The 21,448-nt window shown below is 40.6% G+C and overlaps 1 protein-coding gene across 2 annotated transcripts in view; it reads left to right on the top strand.

Moving 5' to 3' along the window:
* Positions 1-21,448, top strand: part of YES1 (YES proto-oncogene 1, Src family tyrosine kinase) — a 79,295-nt gene that overhangs the window by 26,663 nt on the left and 31,184 nt on the right. For both annotated transcript variants that reach the window (XM_062201428.1, XM_062201429.1), the window contains exon 2: positions 16,366-16,647. In XM_062201428.1, coding sequence (XP_062057412.1) covers positions 16,383-16,647 — 265 coding nt within the window. In that variant the 5' untranslated portion in view covers positions 16,366-16,382. The remainder of the gene's footprint in view (positions 1-16,365; positions 16,648-21,448) is intronic.

Here is a 21,448-nt window from a genome sequence, read left to right on the forward strand (position 1 = left end):
CTTGTGAGAGTTGGTTTATAGAAATAATGTACAATTAAGTCTTTTTTAAAATTCAAAAATATACTAAACAGAATTTTTAATCACTATTACTAATGAGGCAACCTGGTTATGATGAGGGTTTGGAGGCTGTTTTCAAAATGACTAAATTTGTGTCTGTCAAGCAGTGAAACTAGCTGCCAGTAATGTTAATCTTAATATTTGTGATGTTTTTTACATGGCTAGTATTTAATAACTTATCAATGAACAGAAAATGTTATATACAGAGCTTCCCTAGAGGTTGTGTGGGTGGTGGAAAGAGTGTAGCACAGAAGTGAGAAAACCTCATTTCTTAGTTGTGCTCACTTTTAGTTTTATCTCGGAACAAAACACAGCTTCCCTTGGCTTCTGGATCTGTCAAGTAAGGTGTAGAGATTGTACATATTCTTTCTTGGGAACATACTAGGATTATTATGGAATCAAAATTAATAAAGTACTTTGGAGACAAAACAATGTAAAATACTGTTTCTTTTTTTTTTTTTAAACTTTTATTTAATGAATATAAATTTCCAAAGTACAGCTTATGGATTACAATGGCTCCCCCCCGCCCATAACTTCCACTCGCAACCCTCCCCTTTCCCGCTCCCTCTCCCCTTCCATTCACATCAAGATTCATTTTCAATTCTCTTTATATACAGATCAGTTTAGTATATATTAAGTAAAGATTTCAACAGTTTGCCCTCACATAGCAACACCAAGTGAAAAATACTGTTGGAGTTATAGCATTAAATCACAATCTACAGCACATTAAGGACAGAGATCCTACATGATATTTTTTTTTAAATTGATTAATTTTCTATGCAATTTCCAATTTAACACCAAGGTTTTTTTTTTTTTTCATTTTCAATTATCTTTATATACAGAAGATCAATTCAGTATATACTAAGTAAAGATTTCATCAGTTTGCACCCACACAGAAACACAAGGTTTAAAAATACTGTTTCAGTACTACTTACAGCATTACTTCACATTGGACAACCCATTAAGGACAGATGCCACATGAGACGTAAGTACACAGTGACTCCTGTTGTTGATTTAACAATTTGACACTCTTGTTTATGGCGTCAGTAATCTCCCTAGGCTCTAGTCATGAGTTGCCGAGGCTATGGAAGCCTTTAGGGAGTGCCGACTTCGATCTTATTCTGATAGGGTCCTAGTCAAAGTGGAAGTTCTCTCCTCCCTTCAGAGAAAGGTACCTCCTTCTTTGATGGCCCCGTTCTTTCCACTGGGATCTCACTCACAGAGATCTTTCATTTAGGTCTTCTTTTCTTTTTTTTTTTTCCCAGAGTGTCTTGGCTTTCCATGCCTAAAATACTTTCATGGGCTCTTGAGCCATATCCGAATGCCTTAAGGGCTGATTCTGAGGCCAGAGTGTTATTTAATACTGTTTCTTTTTTAAAGATTTGACGGAGGGAGGGAGGGAAGGAGGAAGAGAGACAGAGAAAGAGAGGTCTTCCATCTACTAGTTCACTCCTCAAGGGTCTGCAATGGCCAGAGCTGGGCAGATCCAAAACCAGGAGCCTGTAGTTTCTTTTGGGTCTCTGACAAGGGTGCAGGAACCCAAGCACTTGGGATATCTTCCACTGCTTTCTCTGGCCATAATCAGAGAGCTGGATTGGAAGAGGAGCAGCCAGCACAGGAACCAGTGCCCATATGGGATGGTAGTGCTGCAGGTGGAGGTTTAGCCTACTAAGCCCCTAAAATACTATTTTAAAATATCTTAACATGCTTTACAATGTAATAATGTGTTATCTACTGTTTGAGCCTGATGTATTAAAATTTTATTTTAAATTTATCCTAAACATATTGTCAAAGGTAATTTTGATATATGACCACCTAATATAAAGTAAAAAAAAAAAAAAAAGTTAAAAAAATTTTGTCAGTTTATTTTCGAGTCAGAGATCTTCCGTCTGCTTGTTCATCATTCAGATTCCCTCACAAACCAGAGCTGGGCCAGCCTGAAGCCAGAAAGACTAGACCTAGAGCCTGGGTCTCTCATGTGGATGGCAGGGAGCCAAGTACTTGAGCAATAATCTGCTGCCTCCTAGGATGCACATTATCAGGAAGCTTGATCAGAAGTGGAGGAGCCAGAAGTATTCCAGTATGTTTTGGGAGGGGTCCCAGGCAGTACCTTAAGCCCTCTGCCAATGCCTGCTCCTCAGTTGAAAAGCTTTAGTCCGACAGGAATCAAAAAGTTAGGAAATACATGAATACTATAAAAAGTTTATGGAATGTAGAATTTAAAAATGAGTTAATTTTGCTGCAGAAACTATGGAAATCCATAAATGTGATGGTTCTTCAGAAAGTCAAGGGAAAATGTATTTAACGAAAAAACTATGCATGGCTTTCAAAATTTTTTGTTAGTGTTTGTTGTGGCCTCATCTTTCCCCTTCTTATTATGGGTGTTTTATTAACACTGTGCTACTTACAGTTTTTAAAACGTACTTGTTCTCCCTTGACTATGGACTTTTGCTTACCATGCTATCTCTGCTTAAAAGACAGTCTTTGCCTCATGAGTTCTATAGTTTATATCTAATTGGCCTTTTTTGCCTCCCTGATCTATATTTTGGAAGATTAGTAGTGATAGGGGAAGCAGACTGGGAGAAGAAAAATTGGAGGGGCCAGCGCTGTGGTGTACGTAGCCAGTAAAGCCGCCGCCTGCAGTGCCGGCATCCCATATGGGTGCCGGTTCGAGTCCTGGCTGCTCCACTTCTGATCCAGCTCTCTGCTTCGGCCTGGGAAAGCAGTAGAAGACGGCCCAAGTCCTTGGGCCCCTGCACCTGCATAGGGGACCCGGCAGAAGCTCCTGGCTCCTGGCTTCAGTTGCGGGCAATTGGGGAAGTGAACCAGTGGATGGAAGACCTTCCCGCTTCACTCTCGCTCTCTGTAACTCTTTTAAATAAATATATCTTAAAAAGAAAAGAAAAGAAAAGAAAATTGGAGAAGCTAACTTAGAATGTCAAATTTAAGGAGATGAGATTTGTTCTGTAGATAATAGGAAGCCATTGGAAGTTCCAGGAGAGTGTTAAGAGTTCTACTTTGTAAAGATTGTTAGGCCATCAACACATTAGAACCCCTTTGGGTTGAACTGCAGGTTAGAGATCACCATAAATTGTTAGACTATGAGGCAGAATTGTAGAAAAAGGTGATTAGGATCTGAAGAAAATCAGAGCAATTATTAATTAATTTAAAAGTATTTATTGATGCCGTTAAAGAATTTATTTATTTATTTATTTATTTGAAAGGCATAATTAGAGAGAGGTAGTAGGGGGGAGTCTTCTATCCACTGGCTCACTCCCCAAATGAGCACAGCAGCTGAAGCTGAGCCAATCTGAAGTTATGAGCCTGGAGCTTCTTCCCAGTCTCCCATGTGGGTGCAGGAACCTAAGGACTTGGACCATCTTGTGCTACTTTCCAAGCACATTAGCAGAGAGCTGGATTGGAAGTGGAGAAGCTGGATTCATCCGGTGCTCGTATGGGATGCCGGCACTGCAGGCAGCAGCTTTACCTGCTACACCGCAGGACCAGCCCCTTGATACTCGTTCTTATCTAAGCCCTGTTCTTAGTCTGGAGGGATTCAGGACTCCAGAAAGAGAGAGAGAGAGAGATCAATCTTCGATCTGCTGGGTCACTCACCAAAGGGCCACCAGGGCTGGACCAGGCTGAAGCCAGGAGCCTAGACTCCTAGGTCTTCCATATGGGTGACAGAGACCCAAATACTTAGGCAGTATTCTGCTGCTTTCCCAGTCACATTAGCAGGGAGCTAGATCAGAAGTGCAGCAGCCAAGACTCAAACGAGTGTTCATTTGGGCTGCTTGCATTGCAGGCTGCAGCCTAACACACTATGCTACATTGCACCCCACCTCTGTCTTTATATATACATATATATATACACACACACATATACATACACACACACACACACATATATATATATTGTGTGTGTATATATATATATATATATATATATATTTGAAAGGCAGTGTTAAAAAGATTTGAGAGAGAAGAGACAGAAAAAGAGATCTTCCATCCGCTAGTTTATTCCCCAAATGGCCACAGTAACTGGGGCTGGGCCAGGGTGAAGCCAGGAGTCAGGAGCTTCTTCCAGGTCTCCCGTATGGGTTCAGGGGCCTAAGGAGTTGGGCCATCTTTTGCTGCTTTCCAAGGCACATTAGCAGAGAACTATATTGGAAGTAAAGAAGCCGGTTGAATCAGCAACCATATGGGATGATGGTGCTTCAGGCCAAGCCTTAACCCACTTAGTGCAGTGCCAGTCCCAGCCCCCCTCCCCCATTTATAAAAGATTTATTTTATTTGAAAGGCAGAGTTAGAAAGATTTTCCATCTGCTCGTTCACTCCCCAAATGGCTGCAGTGGCCAGAGCTGGGCTGATGAGGAGCCAGGAGTCAGGAGCTTTTTCTGGTTCTCCCACACAGGTCCAGGAATCCAAGTACTTGGACCATCCTCTACTGCTTTCTCAGGCCCATTAGCAGGGAACTGGATTGGAAGTGAAGCAGCCTGGACTTAAACTGGTGCCCACATGGGATGCCAGCAATGCCCAAATGCCCACAACCTTTGGGGCTAGGATAAACTGAACCCAGGAGCCTGGAACTCAATCTAGGCATCCCATGTGAATGGCAGGAACCAAATTACCTCAACCATCACTGCTGCCTCCCAGGGTCTGAATTAGTGGGAAACTGAAGTCAGGTGCAAGAGCTCCCTGTGAAAGCACGTGAACCAGCACTCATATGGGATGCCAGCATCACAGGCAGAGACTGAACCCACTATAAAACACTGTCTCCAAGTAATGCCATTTATAATGTCCAAACATAAATGCCTAGGAATAAATTTAACAACAACTAGGGGTAAGCATCAACTGTACTGGGTAAGACACTGCTTGGAATGCCTGCTGCTTACAGCACAGTGCCTGAGTTCAAGTCCTGCTTCTTCTGATGCCAGCTTCCTGCTAATGTGCATTTTGGAAGGTAGCAGCTGTTGGCTCAAGTTTTTGGGTCCCTGCCACCCACATGGAAGACCCAGATTGAGTTCCAGGCTCTTGACTTCTGCCTGACTCAGCCCCAGCTGTTGTAGGCATCAAGGGAGTAAACCAACAGATGGAAGATCTCTTGTCTTCTTAAATTTAACTGGACAAAATCTATATACTGACAACCTCAAAGCATTGCTGGGGAAAAGGTTTTTAACTTTTAAACATATGGAATAGCATTCATGATCAAGAAGTCAATTTTCCCCGTTGATCTATATTTAGTATAATCCAAATTCAAATCCCAGCAAGCATTGATTGATAATCAGATTCTAAAATGTTTATGGAAATACAAAGACCTTAGTGCGTGGTTTGGCAAACTGAAATTACAGGCCAAATATGGCCCACTGCCTGGTTTTGGAAATTGATTTATTTCAACACTGCCATTCCTAATGTTTATTATCCATGGCTGCTTTTATAATGAAGTGGCTGGCAGAATCAGATAGCTGTTACAAAGAACCTATGTTCTACAGAGCTTAACATATTTACTGTCTGACCCTTTGCAGAGAAAAGTTGCCAACCCTTCCCTGGTGTATCCAAAGCAATTTTAAAGAAGTTGGAAAAAACTGTATGACTTAAACTACCTAATGTCAAGACTTAACTGTAAAGCAGGAGTATAATTGACATAAACATAGACATTCAAAACAATGGAACAAGTAGTGTGTAGAAATACAGGGTAGCCCATATGTATACAGTTAGTTATGGGAAATGGGTAGCATTTTTTTTTTTCCAACAAATGGTAGTTAGGATAACTAGAGATCAAGTTTAAATAGGGGAGTTTTTTTTTTTTTTCTTTTCATACTGTTGAACTCTTAACAGAGTTAATCGTATGTGTATAAAGTCAAATCAAAATAGATCTCATAAAAAAAAGAGTGGTAATAAGGGAGGAAGGAAAAATTTTGTAACTATAAAGTTGTATAGTTCTGCATACATTCCTGTGGATTTACTTCTAAGGGTACAATTTAAAAACTTGCCATGGACCCCAAATCTCATTAAGCAGGGTGGTAAAAATGCCATATTAAGTGACCATATTAAGTGTTAAAGCAGTCATATAGATAGGATTAAGTGTTAAAGGATCATATAAATAAGATCAAATGTCTGATAATAATAATAGAATTAAAAAGGAGAAAATGCTCCAACATGGGCAACAGTCCACACAGCAGACTCATAGAATCATAATCTCTTTAAATAGCACTCTGACCTCAGAATCAGCCCTTAAGGCATTCTGGTCTGGCTGAAAAGCCCAAGCAAGCATTTCAGGCATGGAAAACCAAGACACTGTGGCAAAAAAAAAACAAAACAAACAAACAAATAAAACAAAAAAACAAACCTACATAAAGGATCTCTGTGAGAGAGACCCCAGTGGAAAGAAGTGCCATCAAAGAAGGATGTACTGTACTCTGAAGGGAGGAGAGAACTTCCACTTTGCTTATGGCCTTGTCTAAATACTGAGATTCTGGATTCAAAGGGCTCCCATAGCCTTGGCAGCTCATGTCAAGAGCCTTGGGTGATCACTGACTTCATACATAAGAGTGTTAATTGTTAAATTAACAACAGGAGTCACTATGCACTTACTTCCCGTGCAGGACTTCTGTTCTCAATGAGTTGTATTATGAGAATTAACTGTAAAACTTGTTCTCAAACAGTTTTTCTTTTGTGCATGTGTGTGCATATTGTTGAAGTCTTTATTTAGTATAGAGTTGGTCTTCTGTGTATAAAGTTAGTTGAAAATGAACCTTAATGGAGAATGGGACTGGGAATGGGAGAGGGAGGAGGAAGTGGGGTGGAAGTGGGGTGGGAGGGCAGGTATGGTGGGAAGAATCACTGTATTTCTAAAGTTGTACTTATGAAATTTGTATTCATTAGATAAAAGGTTTCTTTGGGAGAAAAAAATAAAAAAAATTGAAGCTCAGACTTCATAACATAAAAAATTAACTTAAAATGACTCAAAAGCTTGATGTAAGAATTCAAACTTTAAGATGAAAACTAGAGAGAAAATCTGGTAAAGAATTCCTAGGATATATATACCACAAAACATAGTATTAAAAATTCTTAGTTGGATTCCATCAAAATTAAAAAAAAATACCCAAGACATTGTTATACAATGCAAAGACAGCCTACAGACTAGAAGAAAATGTTATAATACTGTGCATATATTTGGCAACTTGATCCCAGAATACATAAATAATGCAGTTTTTTAAAAAGATTTATTTATTTATTTGAGAATTACATAGAGAGAGGGAGAGGCTGAGAGAGAGAGGTGTCTTCCATCTGCTGGTTCACTCCCAATTGGCTTCAGTGGCCAGAGATGCGCTGATCTGAAGCCGTACTGATCTGAAGCCAGGAGCTTCTTCTGGGTCTCCCACATGGGTGCAGGGACCCAAGGACTTGGGCCATCTTCCACTGCTTTCCCAGGCCACATCAGAGAGCTGGATCGAAAGTGGAACAGCTGGGACTCTTAACTGATGTCCCTATGGGATGCCAGCACTGCAGATAGTGCCTTTACCCGATATTCCACAGAACTGGCCCTATAATTTTGAATGTTACAGTAATAACTATTATTTTCGGAACATAACAGCATATAGCCCAGTTTAAAAATTTATTTATACAGGGATTTCAGCAATGTAGACATGGATAATCAGCATTTGGAAATGTGCTCAGAATTAGATTCGTGGTTATTACAGAAGTGTTAATTAAAACTAGAGAGACATTGTAATATGCCTGTTACAATGACTTACAAAAAAGCCTGCCAATAACAAGTGTTGAGGACGTGGAGCAACTGGAACTCTCATTTTGTTGATGAGAATCTTTATTTTATTGTATTTTTTGTAGTGAGAGTTTTAAGTGGGGAACTGACCCAGTGGAGCATTGGAAATGTAAGAAAATTCTCATGGTGTCTTAGTAATATGTAATCTTACTTAGGTTACCATTGAATCCAGTCAAATAATTAATTTAGAGGGTAGTCTTTTTGAAATGCCCCTGATAGATTTTGGCAAATTAGATACCGGTAAAAATGTTTAACAGTTGTTCCAGTCCCGACCATTATTTCTATCAGTTATAAGAAATCAGTTCTGGCCGGTGCTGTGGCTCAACAGGCTAACCCTCTGCCTTGCGGTGCCAGCACACCGGGTTCTAGTCCCGGTCGGGGCGCCAGATTCTATCCCGGTTGCCCCTCTTCCGGGCCAGCTCTCTGCTGTGCCCCAGAAGTGCAGTGGAAGATGGCCCAAGTCCTTGGACCCTGCACCCCATGGGAGACCAGGAGAAGCACCTGGCTCCTGCCATCGGATCAGCGCAGTGCGCCGGCCGCAGCGCGCTGGCCGCGGCGGCCATTGGAAGGTGAACCAACAGCAAAAGGAAGACCTTTCTCTCTGTCTCTCTCTCTCACTGTCCACTCTGCCTGTCCCCCCCCCCCAAAAATATATATATATATAATAATAATAATAAAAGAAATCAGTTCATTTGGGGCTGCGCTGTGACGCAGCGATTAACACCCTGGCCTGAAGCACTGGCATCCCATACGGGCACTGGTTCGAGACCTGTCTGCTCCACTTCCTGTCCAGTTTTCTGCTGTGGCCTGGGAAAACAGTAGAAGATGGCCCAAGTCCTTGGGCCCCTGCACCCACATGGGAGACCCAGAGGAAGCTCCTGGCTTCAGATCAGTGCAGCTTCAGATCAGCGCATTTCTGGCCATTGTGGCAAATTGGGGAGTGAACCAGCGGATTGGCACGGCTCCAGCTGTTGTGGCCAATTGGCTTTACCCACTTCACTGCAGCACTGGCCCCTTATTGACTTTTGTATGAAAGCTGTTCTAGCTGGGGTGAGGTGAAACCTTATTATAGTTTGGATTTTGTGATCCTGAGCATTCTTTCATGTGTCTATTTACTATTTGAATTTCCTCTTTCGGAAAACACTTGTTCCAGTTCTTTGCCCGTTTCTTAACTGGATTGTTTGTGTTGTTGAGTTTCTTGAGCTCCTTCTAAATTCTGGATATTAATCCTTTGTGATTTTCATAGTTTCCAAATATTTTCTTCCATTCTGTTGGTTGCCTCTTCAGTTTGCTGAATGTTTCTTTTGCAGTGCAGAAGCTTCTCAGTTTGATGTAATCCCATTCGTCAATTTTGGCTTTTGATTGCCTGTGTTTATGGGGTCTTTTCCACAAAGTCTTTGCCTGTGCCAATGTCTTGAAGGGTTTCCCCAGTGTTCTCTAATTCTTTAATGGTTTCAGGTCGTAGATGTAGGTCTTTGATTCGTTTTGAGTGGATTTTTGATCAGGTATAAGGTAGGTGCCTTGTTTCATACTTATGCATGCAGAGATCCAGTTTTCCCAGCACCCTCTGTTGAAGAGACTGTCCTTGCTCCAAGGATTAATTTTAGCTTCTTTGTCAAAGGTAAGTTGGTTGTATACGCATGGATTGATTTCTGGAGTTTCTGTTCTGTTCCATTGGTCTACATGTCTATTCTTGTGCCAGTATCAGGCTGTTTTGATGGTAACTGCTCTGTGGTATGTCTTGAGATCTGGTATTGTGATATCTCTGGCTTTGTTTTTGTTGTTTAAGATTGTTTTAGCTATTTTGGGTTTCTTGTGTTTCCATATGAATTTTAGCATCATTTTTTTCTAGATCTGAGAAGAATGTCATTAGTGTTTTGATTGGGATTGCATTGAATCTGTAAATTACTTTCAGTAGTATGGACATTTTGAAGATACTGATTCTTCAAATCCTTGGACCTGGAAGATTGATCCATTTTTTATGTCTTCTATTTTTTTCTTTTTCTTTTTTTTTTTTTAAAGATTTATTTTATCTATTTGAAAGTCAGAGTTTGAGAGAAAGAGAGAGAGAGAGAGGGAGGGAGAGAGAGAGAGGTCTTCCATCTGCTGGTTCACTCCCCAATTGGCTGCAATGGCCGGAGCTACACTGATACGAAGCCAGGAGCCAGGAGCTTCCTCTGGGTCTCCTACATGGGCGTAGGGGCTTAAGGACTTGGGCCATCCTCTACTGCTTTCCCAGGCCATAGCAGAGAACTGGATTGGAAGTGGAGCAGCCTGGTCTTGAATTGGAGCCCATATGGGATGCCGGTGCTTCAGGCCAGGGCATTAACCCGCTGCTCCACAGTGCTGGCCCCCTTCTATTTTTTTCTTTAATGTTTTATAATTTCCATCATAGAGATCTTTGACTTCCTGCATTAAATTTGTTCCAAGGTTTTTTTTAATAACTATTGTGAACAGGATTAATCTTAGAAGTAGTTTCTCAGTTATGCATTGTGGGTGCAAAGGCTGTTGATTTTTGTGTGTTAATTTTGTATTCTGCCACTTTACCAGACTCTTTTATGAGTTCTAATAGTCTCTCAGTGGAGTCTCTTAGATCCCCTATATATAGAATCATGTCATCTCCAAATGGGATAGTTTGAATTTCTCCTTCCCAATTTGTATCCCTTTGATTTGTTTTTCTTGCAGAATGGCTCTGGCTAAATCTTCTAGGACCATGTTGAATAGCAGTAGTGAGAATGGACATCCTTGTCTGGTTCTGGATCTTAGTGGGAATGCCTCCAATTTTTCCCTGTTCGATAAGATGCTGGCTGTGGGTTTGTCATAGATTGCCTTGGTTGTGTTGAAGAATGTTCCTTCTATACCCAATTTTGCTTTAGGTTTTCATCATGAAAGAATGTTGTATTTTATCAGATGTTTTCTCTGCATCTATTGAGATAATCATATGGTTTTTGCTCTTCTGTTTGTTAATGTAATGTATCACACTTATTGATTTGCAATCAATTTGAACTATCAATTTGAACTATCCCTGAATATCAGAGATAAATCCCACTCTTCCAGGTGAATGATCTGTTGTTGGGTTCAATTAGCTAGTATTTTGTTGAAGATTTTCGTGTGTGTTTCGTCAGGGATATTGGTCTATTGTTCTCCTTTTCTGTTGTTTCTTTTTCTGGTTTAGGAATTAAGGTGATGCTGGCTTCATAGAAGGAGTTTGGGAGGATACCCTCCCTGTCATTTGTTTTGAAGAGCTTGAGAAGGATTGGATTCTTGAAGTGTCTGATAGAATTCAGCAGTGAAGTTATTAGGTTTGCGGCTTTTTTTTTTTTTTTTTTTTTTTTTTTGCAGGGGTCTTTATTACTGATTCAATGACCGTCTTGATTATTGATCTCTTTAGGTGTTCTGTGTCTTTGTGACTCAATTTTGGTATTTTTATGACTCATATTTGACTCAATGTGTCCAGGAATCAATCCATTTGTTTTATGTTTCCTGATTTATTGGCATTTAGTGCTTTGTAGTAATTCCTGATGATTTTTTATTTCTGTGGTATCTGTTGTTATATTTCCTTTTTCATCTAAATTTTATTAATTTGGGTCTTTTCCTTTTTTTTTTTCAGTTAGTTGGACTAACGGTGTGTCAATTTTGTTTATTTAAAAAAAAAAAACCCACTCTTCATTTCACTGATCTTTTTTATTGCTTTTTTTTTTTTTTTTTTTTTTTTAGCTTCAATTTTGTTTATTCTCTAATTTTCATTATTTGCCTCATGGGCAGTTACCTTTTGGTACTTAATGGATTTCAGTTGCCCAAGCTTTCTAGATAGCATAAACTGTAAAAGCTTGTACAGATTATTTGGATTCCATCCAGATCATTGATGGGTTTATGAGAGAGAAAAGCATTGTAGAGGTTGTGGAACAGCTGAAGTTCATGTTCAGTGTTGGTGGGACTGCAAAATGGCATAGCCACTATGATGAAAAACAGTTGAGCAGCTTCCTGTGGTAAGGGTGTATTTAACTTTATATGACCAAGCAGTTCCATTCCTAGGTATTGCAGGACACGGGGGATGGAGGGGGTAGGAAAGATGATATGTCTACACACTCAAAGAATGTTGGAAGGTTTATAGGGGCTTTATTTATAATAGCCTAAAATTTATCAACAAGTGAATGAATAAATTATGCTATAGTAACATGGGATTCTATTCAATAATAAAAATTAGTGAACTGATACATGCAGCAATATAAAAGTATCTTTGGTATGCAGTGTTTAGTGAAAAAAGCCAGATATCAAAAACCCTTATATCATGTGATTCCATTTATAAAAAACTCTAGAGAAGATAATCTTTAGTTAGAGAAAACATATCAGGGGCATTAGGGTTAGGAGAAGGGATTGACTAGGAAGGGTACAACAGAATCTTCGGCAGAGAATGGCAGGAGAGGGGATGGCTAAATACTGTACATTGTGGTTTTATACATTCACCAAATTCATGGTGCTGTATATTTAAAATGAGTGCATTTTATTGTGTGTAAGTTATATCTAAAAGTTTAATTTTAAAAAAGGAACACTGTAGTTAAAGAATTTCTGGTTATAGATAAAGAATTTCTAATAGTATCTAACAGATTTCTGTAATTTTTTAAAAGATATATTTATCTATTTGAAAGGTGGAGTTACAGAAAAGGGAGGCAGAGAAAGAAGTCTTCCATCCACTGGTTCACTCCCCAAATGGCCACAACAATCAGAGCTTGGCTGATCTGAAGCCAGGAGCCAGGAGCCAGGAGCTTCTGCTGGGTCTCCTGTGTGTATGCAGGGGCCCAAAGACTTGGGCCATCTTCCACTGCTTTTCCAGGCCATTGCAGAAGGCTGGATCGGAAATGGAACAGCCAGGACTCAAACCAGTACCCATATGGGATGCCAACACTGCAGGCTATGGATTTACCTGGTACGCTGAAGCACCAGCCCCTGAGATTTTTGTAATTTTAAATAAGTTTGTATTACTCAAAAAAATCTCTAGTAGTAATATTCAAAATCGGAATTAAGGCTTTGTTTTCCAGCAGATATTTGTGGACATATAGATATGAAATTGGTTGCTTAATCTTTTTTTAACTTTCAGGATGTTTCATATTCATGTAACCACTTTGAAGGATATTTAGGAGTATTTTGTTTAACTGTTAAATCCCAATATGTTAAGAAGGGATTTAATTGGAATAGTGTACTTTTTAATATCCTTTCAGCTGCAAGTAATAAAAACAAACCAAAACTTCCTTATACAGTAGGTATTTGTTTTCTCATTTAATAAGGTTTCTGGGGGCCAGTGCTGTGGCACAGCAGGTTAACACTTTGGCCTGAAGCGTTGGCATCCCATATGGGCACCAGTTCGAGACCCGGCTGCTCCACTTCCAATCCAGCTCTCTGGTATGGCTTGGGAAAGCTGTAGAAGATGGCCAAAGTGCTTGGGCCCCCGCACCACATGGGAGACCCGGAAGAAGAGTGCATGGACCCCTGCACCACATGGGAGACCCGGAAGAAGCTCCTGGCTCCTGGCTTCAGATTGGTGCATCTCCGGCTGTTGCTGCCAACTGGGGAGTGAACCAGTGGGTGGAAGATGTCTCTGTCTCTCTCTCTCTCTCTCTCTCTCTCTCTCCCCCCTCCCCACTCCCCACTCCCCCCTCTCCCTCTCTCCCTCTTTCCCTCTCCTCTCCTCTGTGTAACATAGACTCTTTTATGTTAGTATTTATAGCCACATTTTAAATTAATAGTATAGAGCTGAAATCGTTTTTAAACTTTTATTTAATAAATATAAATTTCCAAAGCACAACTTTTGAATTATAGCAGCTTTTCTCCCCATAACCTCCCTCCTACCTGCAATCATCCCATCTCCCATTCCCTCTCATCCCATTCTTCATCATGATTCCTTTTCAATTATCTTTATATACAGAAGATCAACTTCGTATATACTAAGTAAAGATTTCAACAGACTGCACCCACAAAGACACACAAAGTATACAGTACTGTTTGGGTAGTAGTTTTACCTTTAATTCACAAAGTACAACACATTAAGGACAGAGGTCTTACATGGGGAGCAGGTGCACAGTGACTCCCATTGTTGATTTAACAGTTGACACTATTATTTATGATGTCAATAATCACCCAAGGTTCTTGTCATGAGCTTCCAAAGCTATGAAAGCCTCTTGAGTTCACCAACTCCGATCTTGTTTAGACAAGGCCATAGTCAAAGTGGAAATTCTCTACTTCCTTCAGAGAAAGGTACCTCCTTCTTTGATGGCCCATTCTTTTTGCTGGGATCTCACTCACAGAGATCTTTCCTTTAGGTTTGTTTGTTTGTTGTTGTTGTTTTTGTTTTTTTGTTTTGTTTTGTTTTTGTTTTTTTGCCACAGTGTTTTGGCTTTCCATGCCTCCAAAACTCTCATGGGCTTCTTAGCCAGATCCAAATGCCTTAAGGTAGAGCTGAAATTGTAAATCTCCTGTCTCAGAATTTATGAGACTCACCTATTTCCCTTTGAAGTTAAAAGAAATTAATGAAATCTAATTAGTACTTCTTAGAACCTAAATAGAATAATGCAGATTTTATAATATTAATAAACCTATGTGCCATTCACATTGGTAGTTTGATACAGTAGATAAAGAGATAAGTTAAGCAGAACACTTTTAAGGAATGTATTGCCATTATTTGGGAGGTGGGGGTAAAGGATGGGGTTAGGAATTAGGCCAGTAAGCAAAAAAATAGGATTGAAAATGGAATGAGAGCTCCATGGGAAAATCTCACCAAAGTTAAGATGCTGTTGTGTTTAAAGGTTTTTGGCTTGGTTGATAGAGGGGGGAAATGCTCCCATCAGCTGGTTCACTAACCAAAGGCCCATAAGGAGACGGGATGAGCCTGACCAGGAGCTGAGAACTCAGTGATGCAGGTTCCTGACGTGGGTGACTAGAACATAACCACTTGAGCCGCCACCACTGCCTCCCAGGGTCTGCATTGGCAGGAAGCTAGAACAGGAGCTGGAGCAGGGATTTGGACCTGGGTGCTCTGACAGTCCACTGTGGAGCATGAGGGTCATTACTGGCATCCTAATTGCTAGGCCATATGTCCACCCCCTTAAAATCATTGATGCAGTTTTAAGCTAAAAGTTAACATTACCAAGTACAGGGAAAGCCTGAATGGGAAAGTAACATTTGTTGAGACCATCACTGAATGGATAAGATATTTGTCAATGGAGATGGGGGAAGAGTTTAAACAGAGATCTTCTTAGGAAGGAAAAAAAAAACCACAAAAATGGAAAAGCACTGGACATATGTATGGGAAGCAGTATTTCTTAAGTGTGTATGAACATAAGTATGAGAAGAGAGAAAAGAGATTAAGTTGGAAAGATTGGAAAGATTGACTGGCTTAAAATTTGTTAAGCATTGGGGTTACATATATTGATAGTGAAGGGAAAAGGTATAGATCTACTTTCCTTTATGGTAGTCACTAACCACATAGAGCTATTGAACACTTGAAATGTGTCTAGTCCAAATTAACTGGATTTCTAAGACTTAGTATTAACAAAAGAATACGAAATATTTAAACATTTCAATATTGATTACATGTTGAAATATACTGTAGAGGGCTGGCATTGTGGTGTAACAGGTAAAGCCACGACCTGTGATGCTGGCCTCACATATGGATGCCAGTTTGAGGCCCAGCTGCTCCATTTCCAATCCAGCTCCCTGCTAATGGCCTGGGGAAAGCAGTGGAAGATGGCACAAATACTTGGATCCCTGCCACCCACTGGGAGACCAGGTGATGCTCCTGACTCCTGGCTTCAGCCTGGCACAGCCCTGACCATTGCAGCCATTTGGGGAGTGAACCAGCAGATGGAAGACCTTTCTGTCTCTCCCTCTCTCTGCCTATCAAGTAAATAAATAAAATGTTAAATATATATATAGATATATTTTAGATATATTGTGTAAGATAAAATATAGTAAACTTTACCTGTTTCTTTGTACTTCTTTATGAGAAAACTTTGTTGTGTGTCTTTCATTTGTGATTTAGAGTAGATCTGGTATATATAGAAAGAATTCGACAGCATTTGCTAGTATTCACTATATATGCCAGATTGTCTAGAACTTGCAATAAAGTTATTCTTCATAGTAAACCTTATGAAGATAGGTGATACTTTTTCAGGTAATGGGTGTAGAGTAGTTAAGCAGCATACCTGAAATTCACTTCTCTGCTAAGTCAAAATCCAGGATTCACATTTAGACCTCTCCAGCTTCAGTGCCCATTTTTACTCAATACAGCATGTTGCCATTGGACTATTAAAAGTGGTTGAGTTGGAGAATGATATGATTCCATTTAACAAAATTCAAGTAAAAATAAATGGAAGATTTCATTTTCAGCTGTCTAGTTTTTTTTATTGTCTTGTAAATGTTACTTCTTTGTGAATGGGGGAGAGGAAGATGCCTTGTTGAACACAACCTTTTGAATTTTTTTCATATATTCTGTATGTTAACTGCTTCTCAAAATGTTTGCTTTATAGCTTCTGTAGATTTTATAATGGGCTGCATTAAAAGTAAAGAAAACAAAACTCCAGCCATTAAATACAGAACTGAAAACACTCCAGAGCCTGTCAGTACAAGTGCCAGCAATTATGGAGCAGATCACACTGCAGGGACACCATCGTCTTCGGCAAAGGGAGCATCGGTTAATTTCAGCAGTCTTTCCATAACACCATTTGGAGGATCCTCAGGGGTGACTCCTTTTGGAGGAGCTTCTTCCTCATTCTCAGTGGTGCCAAGTTCATATCCTACTGGTTTAACAGGTGAGATTTATGAGGACAGTCATGCTGTTTGAGACTATAACCTTGGGCAATACATACTCAATGTTTGGTAAGAAAAATATTTTACCAGAGGACTCTTCAAATAATTGAGTGTGTGAATTAAAGTCTAACCTAGAAATGAAAGTCTTACTGTATACTTTGAGATGGTTTTGAGACATTTGGTAATAATATGTGGTGACTAGGTACTGCATTATACCATTAATTATTTCATTAAATTTTTTTTTTTTTTTTTTGACAGGCAGAGTGGATAGTGAGAGAGAGAGACAGAGAGTAATGTCTTCCTTTTTGCCGTTGGTTCACCCTCCAGTGGCCGCTGCTGCCGGCGCACCATGCCAATCAGGAGCCAGGTGCTTCTCCTGGTCTCCCATGGGTTGCAGAGACCAAGCACTTGGGCCATCCTCCACTGCCTTCCCGGGCCATAGCAGAAAGCTGGCCTGGAAGAGGGGTAACCGGGATAGAATCTGGCGCCCCAACGGGGACTAGAACCTGGTGTGCCGGCGCTGCAAGGCGGAGGATTAGCCTGTTAAGCCACGGCGCCGGCCTATTTCATTAATTTATTCAAGTAATTATTGAGCACCTACTGTGTGGCAGGCACTGGGAATAAAAATATTCAAAATAAACACTTTCTTCAAGAATCTTACGTGGGGGCCAGTGCTGTGGTATAGTGGGTAAAGCTGCCGCCTGCAGTGCCACCATCCCTTGTGAGTGCCATTTCAAGTCCCAGCTGCACCACTTCCCACCCAGCTCCCTATTAATGTGCCTGGGAAAGCAGCAGAAGATGGTCTGAGTCCTTGGGCCCCTGTACCTACATGGGAGACCCAGAAGAAACTCCTGGTTCCTGGCTTCAGATCAGCCCAGCTTCAGCCATTGCAGCCATTTGCGGAGTGAACCAATGAATGGAAGTTCTTGATATCTATCTATGTGTCTCCCTCTCTCCTTCTCTCCTTCTCTCCCTTTCTCTGTCTCCATCTCCCTTCCCCCCTCTCTCTGCCTAAATCTTTTTAAAAAAATTTTTTTTTAAATAAAAGGATCTTGGGGCTGGTGCGGTGGCACAGTGGGTTAAAGCCCTGGCCTGAAGCGCCGGTATCCCATATGGTGCCGGTTCGAGTCCTGGCTGCTCCTTTTCCGATCCAGATCTCTGCTATGGCCTGGGAAAGCAGTACAAGATGGCCCAAGTTCTTGGGCCCCTGCACCCACGTGGGAGACCGGGAAGAAGCTCCTGGCTCCTGGCTTCGGATCGGCGCAGCTCTGGCTGTTGTGGCCATCTAGGGAGTGAACCAGTGGATGGAAGACCTCTCTCCCTGTCTCTACCTCTCTCGTAACTCTGTCTTTCAGATAAATAAAATAAATCTTTTACAAAAAAGAATTAAAAAAATAAAGAGATCTTACAACCTCTCAAACGTGTAAAGCACTATCTAGGGATCAAGTATTCTGGTACTTAATAAATATGAATTAAGTGGCAGTGTAGTATTGATAATACATTGTTTCTATCAGATATTACTAATTTTTTAGAACTCTTGAGGCTCAGGTTAAATGATTTTTTCCAGAGTCCTCAATAGTAAATAGAAGAGCCCAGATTTAATGTCCTATTCCAGGACTCCATTTATTACATTATCATGTTCTTTCAGAGGATAGCAAGAAGTAGCTGAGCATGTTTCTTGGAGATAGAATGCTCTAAAAAGTAGATTTAGAACTTTTTGAAAGGAAAAAGAAACTAGCTCCTTTGTAAAGGGTTCCATCTTAGAGTGCTAGTCCCTTGAAGTAACAAGACACAGCTGGCTTCAAAAGGTAGGCTGAGCTCCAGGATTCCTCAATACAGCAGTTCCATGCTGTCAACAGGACCTGGGTTTCTTTCATTCTCTCCTGCAGCTCTTGGAGTAGCCACTCTATCCTGAGGCACAAACAGCTACCGACATCAAATTGAGTAACATAAGTTCTTAACTAACAACCAGTGGTGGCAAAAGAAAAATCTCTTCTACAAGCTGGGACTTTAAATCTGTCTCTTCCGTCTTCTCTCCTTTGGAGGCATAACAGGGGCCAGAGAGGACTGCCATACACTGATTCTGTCAAACTACATTCGAAGAGTTCTGGACATCAAAGAGTCAGTTGCCATCTTTTTATTTTTTTCTTTTAAGATTTATTTTTATTTGTTTGAAAGGCAGAGTTACAGAGAGAAGGAGTGAGAGAGATCCCTGCCTCCCCCTCCCCCACCCCCAGGTTAACCTCCCAAATGGCTGCAATGGCTGAGGCTGTGGCAGGCTGAAGCCAACAGCCCAGAGCTTCTTCCAGGTCTCCCACGTGGGTGCAGGGGCCCAAGCACGTGGGCCATCTTCCACCTCTTTCCCAGGCACATTAGCAGAGATCTGGATTGGAAATGGAGTAGCTAGGTTTGAACTGGTGTTGCAGGCAGTGACTTAACCCACAATGCCGCAATGTGGGCCTCCAATTACCATCTTAATACTATCCTCCTAACTCAGTGCTTCATTAATCTATGGCTGTGATGGTAGTTCTCAGTCATTAGCAAAGGTTCAAATTATTTTCAGGATCATATGTTTGTAAAGATAGTAATTCAAAATGGTTAAACATTGATACTTAAAGACATTTTAGTTAAAGCAGTTTACTTATTTGAATTACCAAAATACTCCATTCACAAGTGTTCATTTATTAACTCAGCAAATATGCATTTTCTGTATACCAGGGGTAGAGAGGTGAGCACCACAGATTTCTACCCTGATGAACTTTACATAATAATGAGAGTTTGATGGTAGTTGGTGAATAAACAACTAAAAAGGATGATTTTTTAAAGATTTATTGATTTATTTGAAAGAGTTACAGAGAGAGGGAATGAGAGAGAGATCTATCTGCTGGTTTATTCTCCAGATGGCCACAGTTACCAGGAATGGCTGAGGCCAGGAGCCAGTAGCTTCTTCCAGGTCTCCCACATGAGTGACAAGGGGCCCAAACACTTGGGCCATTTTCTGCTGCCTTCCCAGGCACTTTAGGAGGGAGTTGGATCAGAAGTGGAGCAGCTGGAATTTGAACCGGTGCCCATATGGGGTGCAGAGGTTGCAAGTGGCGGCTTTACCTGCTTCCCCACAACACCGGCTCCTGATCATTGGTTTTAACTGCTGTGCAGGAACTGCCTGGAATGATTGTAGTTGATCTAGGAAAGCCTTTTAAAGAATAAACGTTTGAGGCCGGTGCCGTGGCTTAACAGGCTAATCCTCCGCCTTGCGGTGCCGGCACACCGGGTTCTAGTCCCCGTTGGGGCGCCGGATTCTATCCCGGTTGCCCCTCTTCCAGGCCAGCTCTCTGCTATGGCCCGGGAAGGCAGTGGAGGATGGCCCAAGTGCTTGGGCCCTGCACCCGCATGGGAGACCAGGAGAAGTACCTGGCTCCTGGCTTCGGATTAGCGCAATGCGCGGGCCGCAGCGACCATTGGAGGGTGAACCAATGGCAAAAAGGAAGACCTTTCTCTCTGTCTCTCTCTCTCACTATCCACTCTGCCTGTAAAAAAAAAAAAAAAAAAAGAATAAACGTTTGAGCTGAAATTTGATGAAAATGACTTAAATGTGAAGAGAGCTGCGAAAAGAGCTTCTCAGGGAGAAAGAATAACAGATGCAGAGTTCAAGAAGTATACATGGCCTCGGACATTTTGAGAAATAGCAGAGAGGCCATTGTTGGCAGAAGAGAGGATTGTATGATACAGGGTTGGAGTTAGGCAACAGACTATAATTACTCAGAACTTCTTAGTTTCTGGTTCCTAAGGTATTGAGTTTTATTCAAAGATAGACAGAAACTGTAGTAGAGAGTTATATGCACAACTGAGTTTTTTTTTTTTTTTTTCTCAAAAACTCACACTGGCAGCTGTGTGGAGAAGTAGTAGAAGAAAGCAATGAAGAAGTAGATCAGGAGGCTAGTTCTCTCAGTAGTCCCAACAGTCCACTGAGAGCTGATAAGGTATTGGGTTAGGGGGGCATTGATGAAAATGGGAAGTCAATATAAACAGTATTTTAGACATAGAACTGATGGTAATGGACTTGGCTTAAGTACCTGATTGATAGTAGTGCTGTTTGCTTAAGTAGAAAGAATTAGGTAAATACAGGTTAGAAGAGAAAAATCAGGAGCTTCATTTTGCATGTAATCAATTTTAAATGCCTATTAGACATTCAAGAAGAAATGTCAGAGAGCAATTGCAGAAACTAAGGGGGAAAGCCAGATAAATGAGATAATATTGTGTATGATTGTATTCTTACCTTTTTTTTGCTACTTTGTATTGGTTTTATACTGTTCTATATTTCACAGCATTTGCACTTATTAGTCTATTTGTAGTTTTACGAATACTGGTGATGTATTGAGAATTAATAATTAATCTGGCAAGTGATTGGAATTATATTGAGCAGAGAATATACTTATTCAAGTTAAGAGTGTTTATGAAAAGGTATACAATTTCAGTGAGAAGGAATGTGTTCAAGAGATCTCTTGTACAGCATGATTACTATAGTTAACAATATTGTATTCTTGAAAATTGCTGAGAGTAGTTCTTAAGTGTTTTCACCACAAAGTAAGTATGTGAGGCAATACATAATGTTAATTAGCTTGATTTAGCCATTCCACAATGTATATGTATTTCAACATATCATGTTGTATCTAATATATATATTTTTTAAGAATTGATCATTACAGTAAGAACGAGAGTGTGCATATTGTAAACATCTGTTTGGATTGCAGATAATGGTTTGGTTGTTAAGTGTGCCAGTCTCTTAAGCATCTACACATAGTG

This window comes from Lepus europaeus, chromosome 9 (genome assembly GCF_033115175.1).
Source record: "Lepus europaeus isolate LE1 chromosome 9, mLepTim1.pri, whole genome shotgun sequence".
NCBI classification, from domain to species: Eukaryota; Metazoa; Chordata; class Mammalia; order Lagomorpha; family Leporidae; genus Lepus; species Lepus europaeus.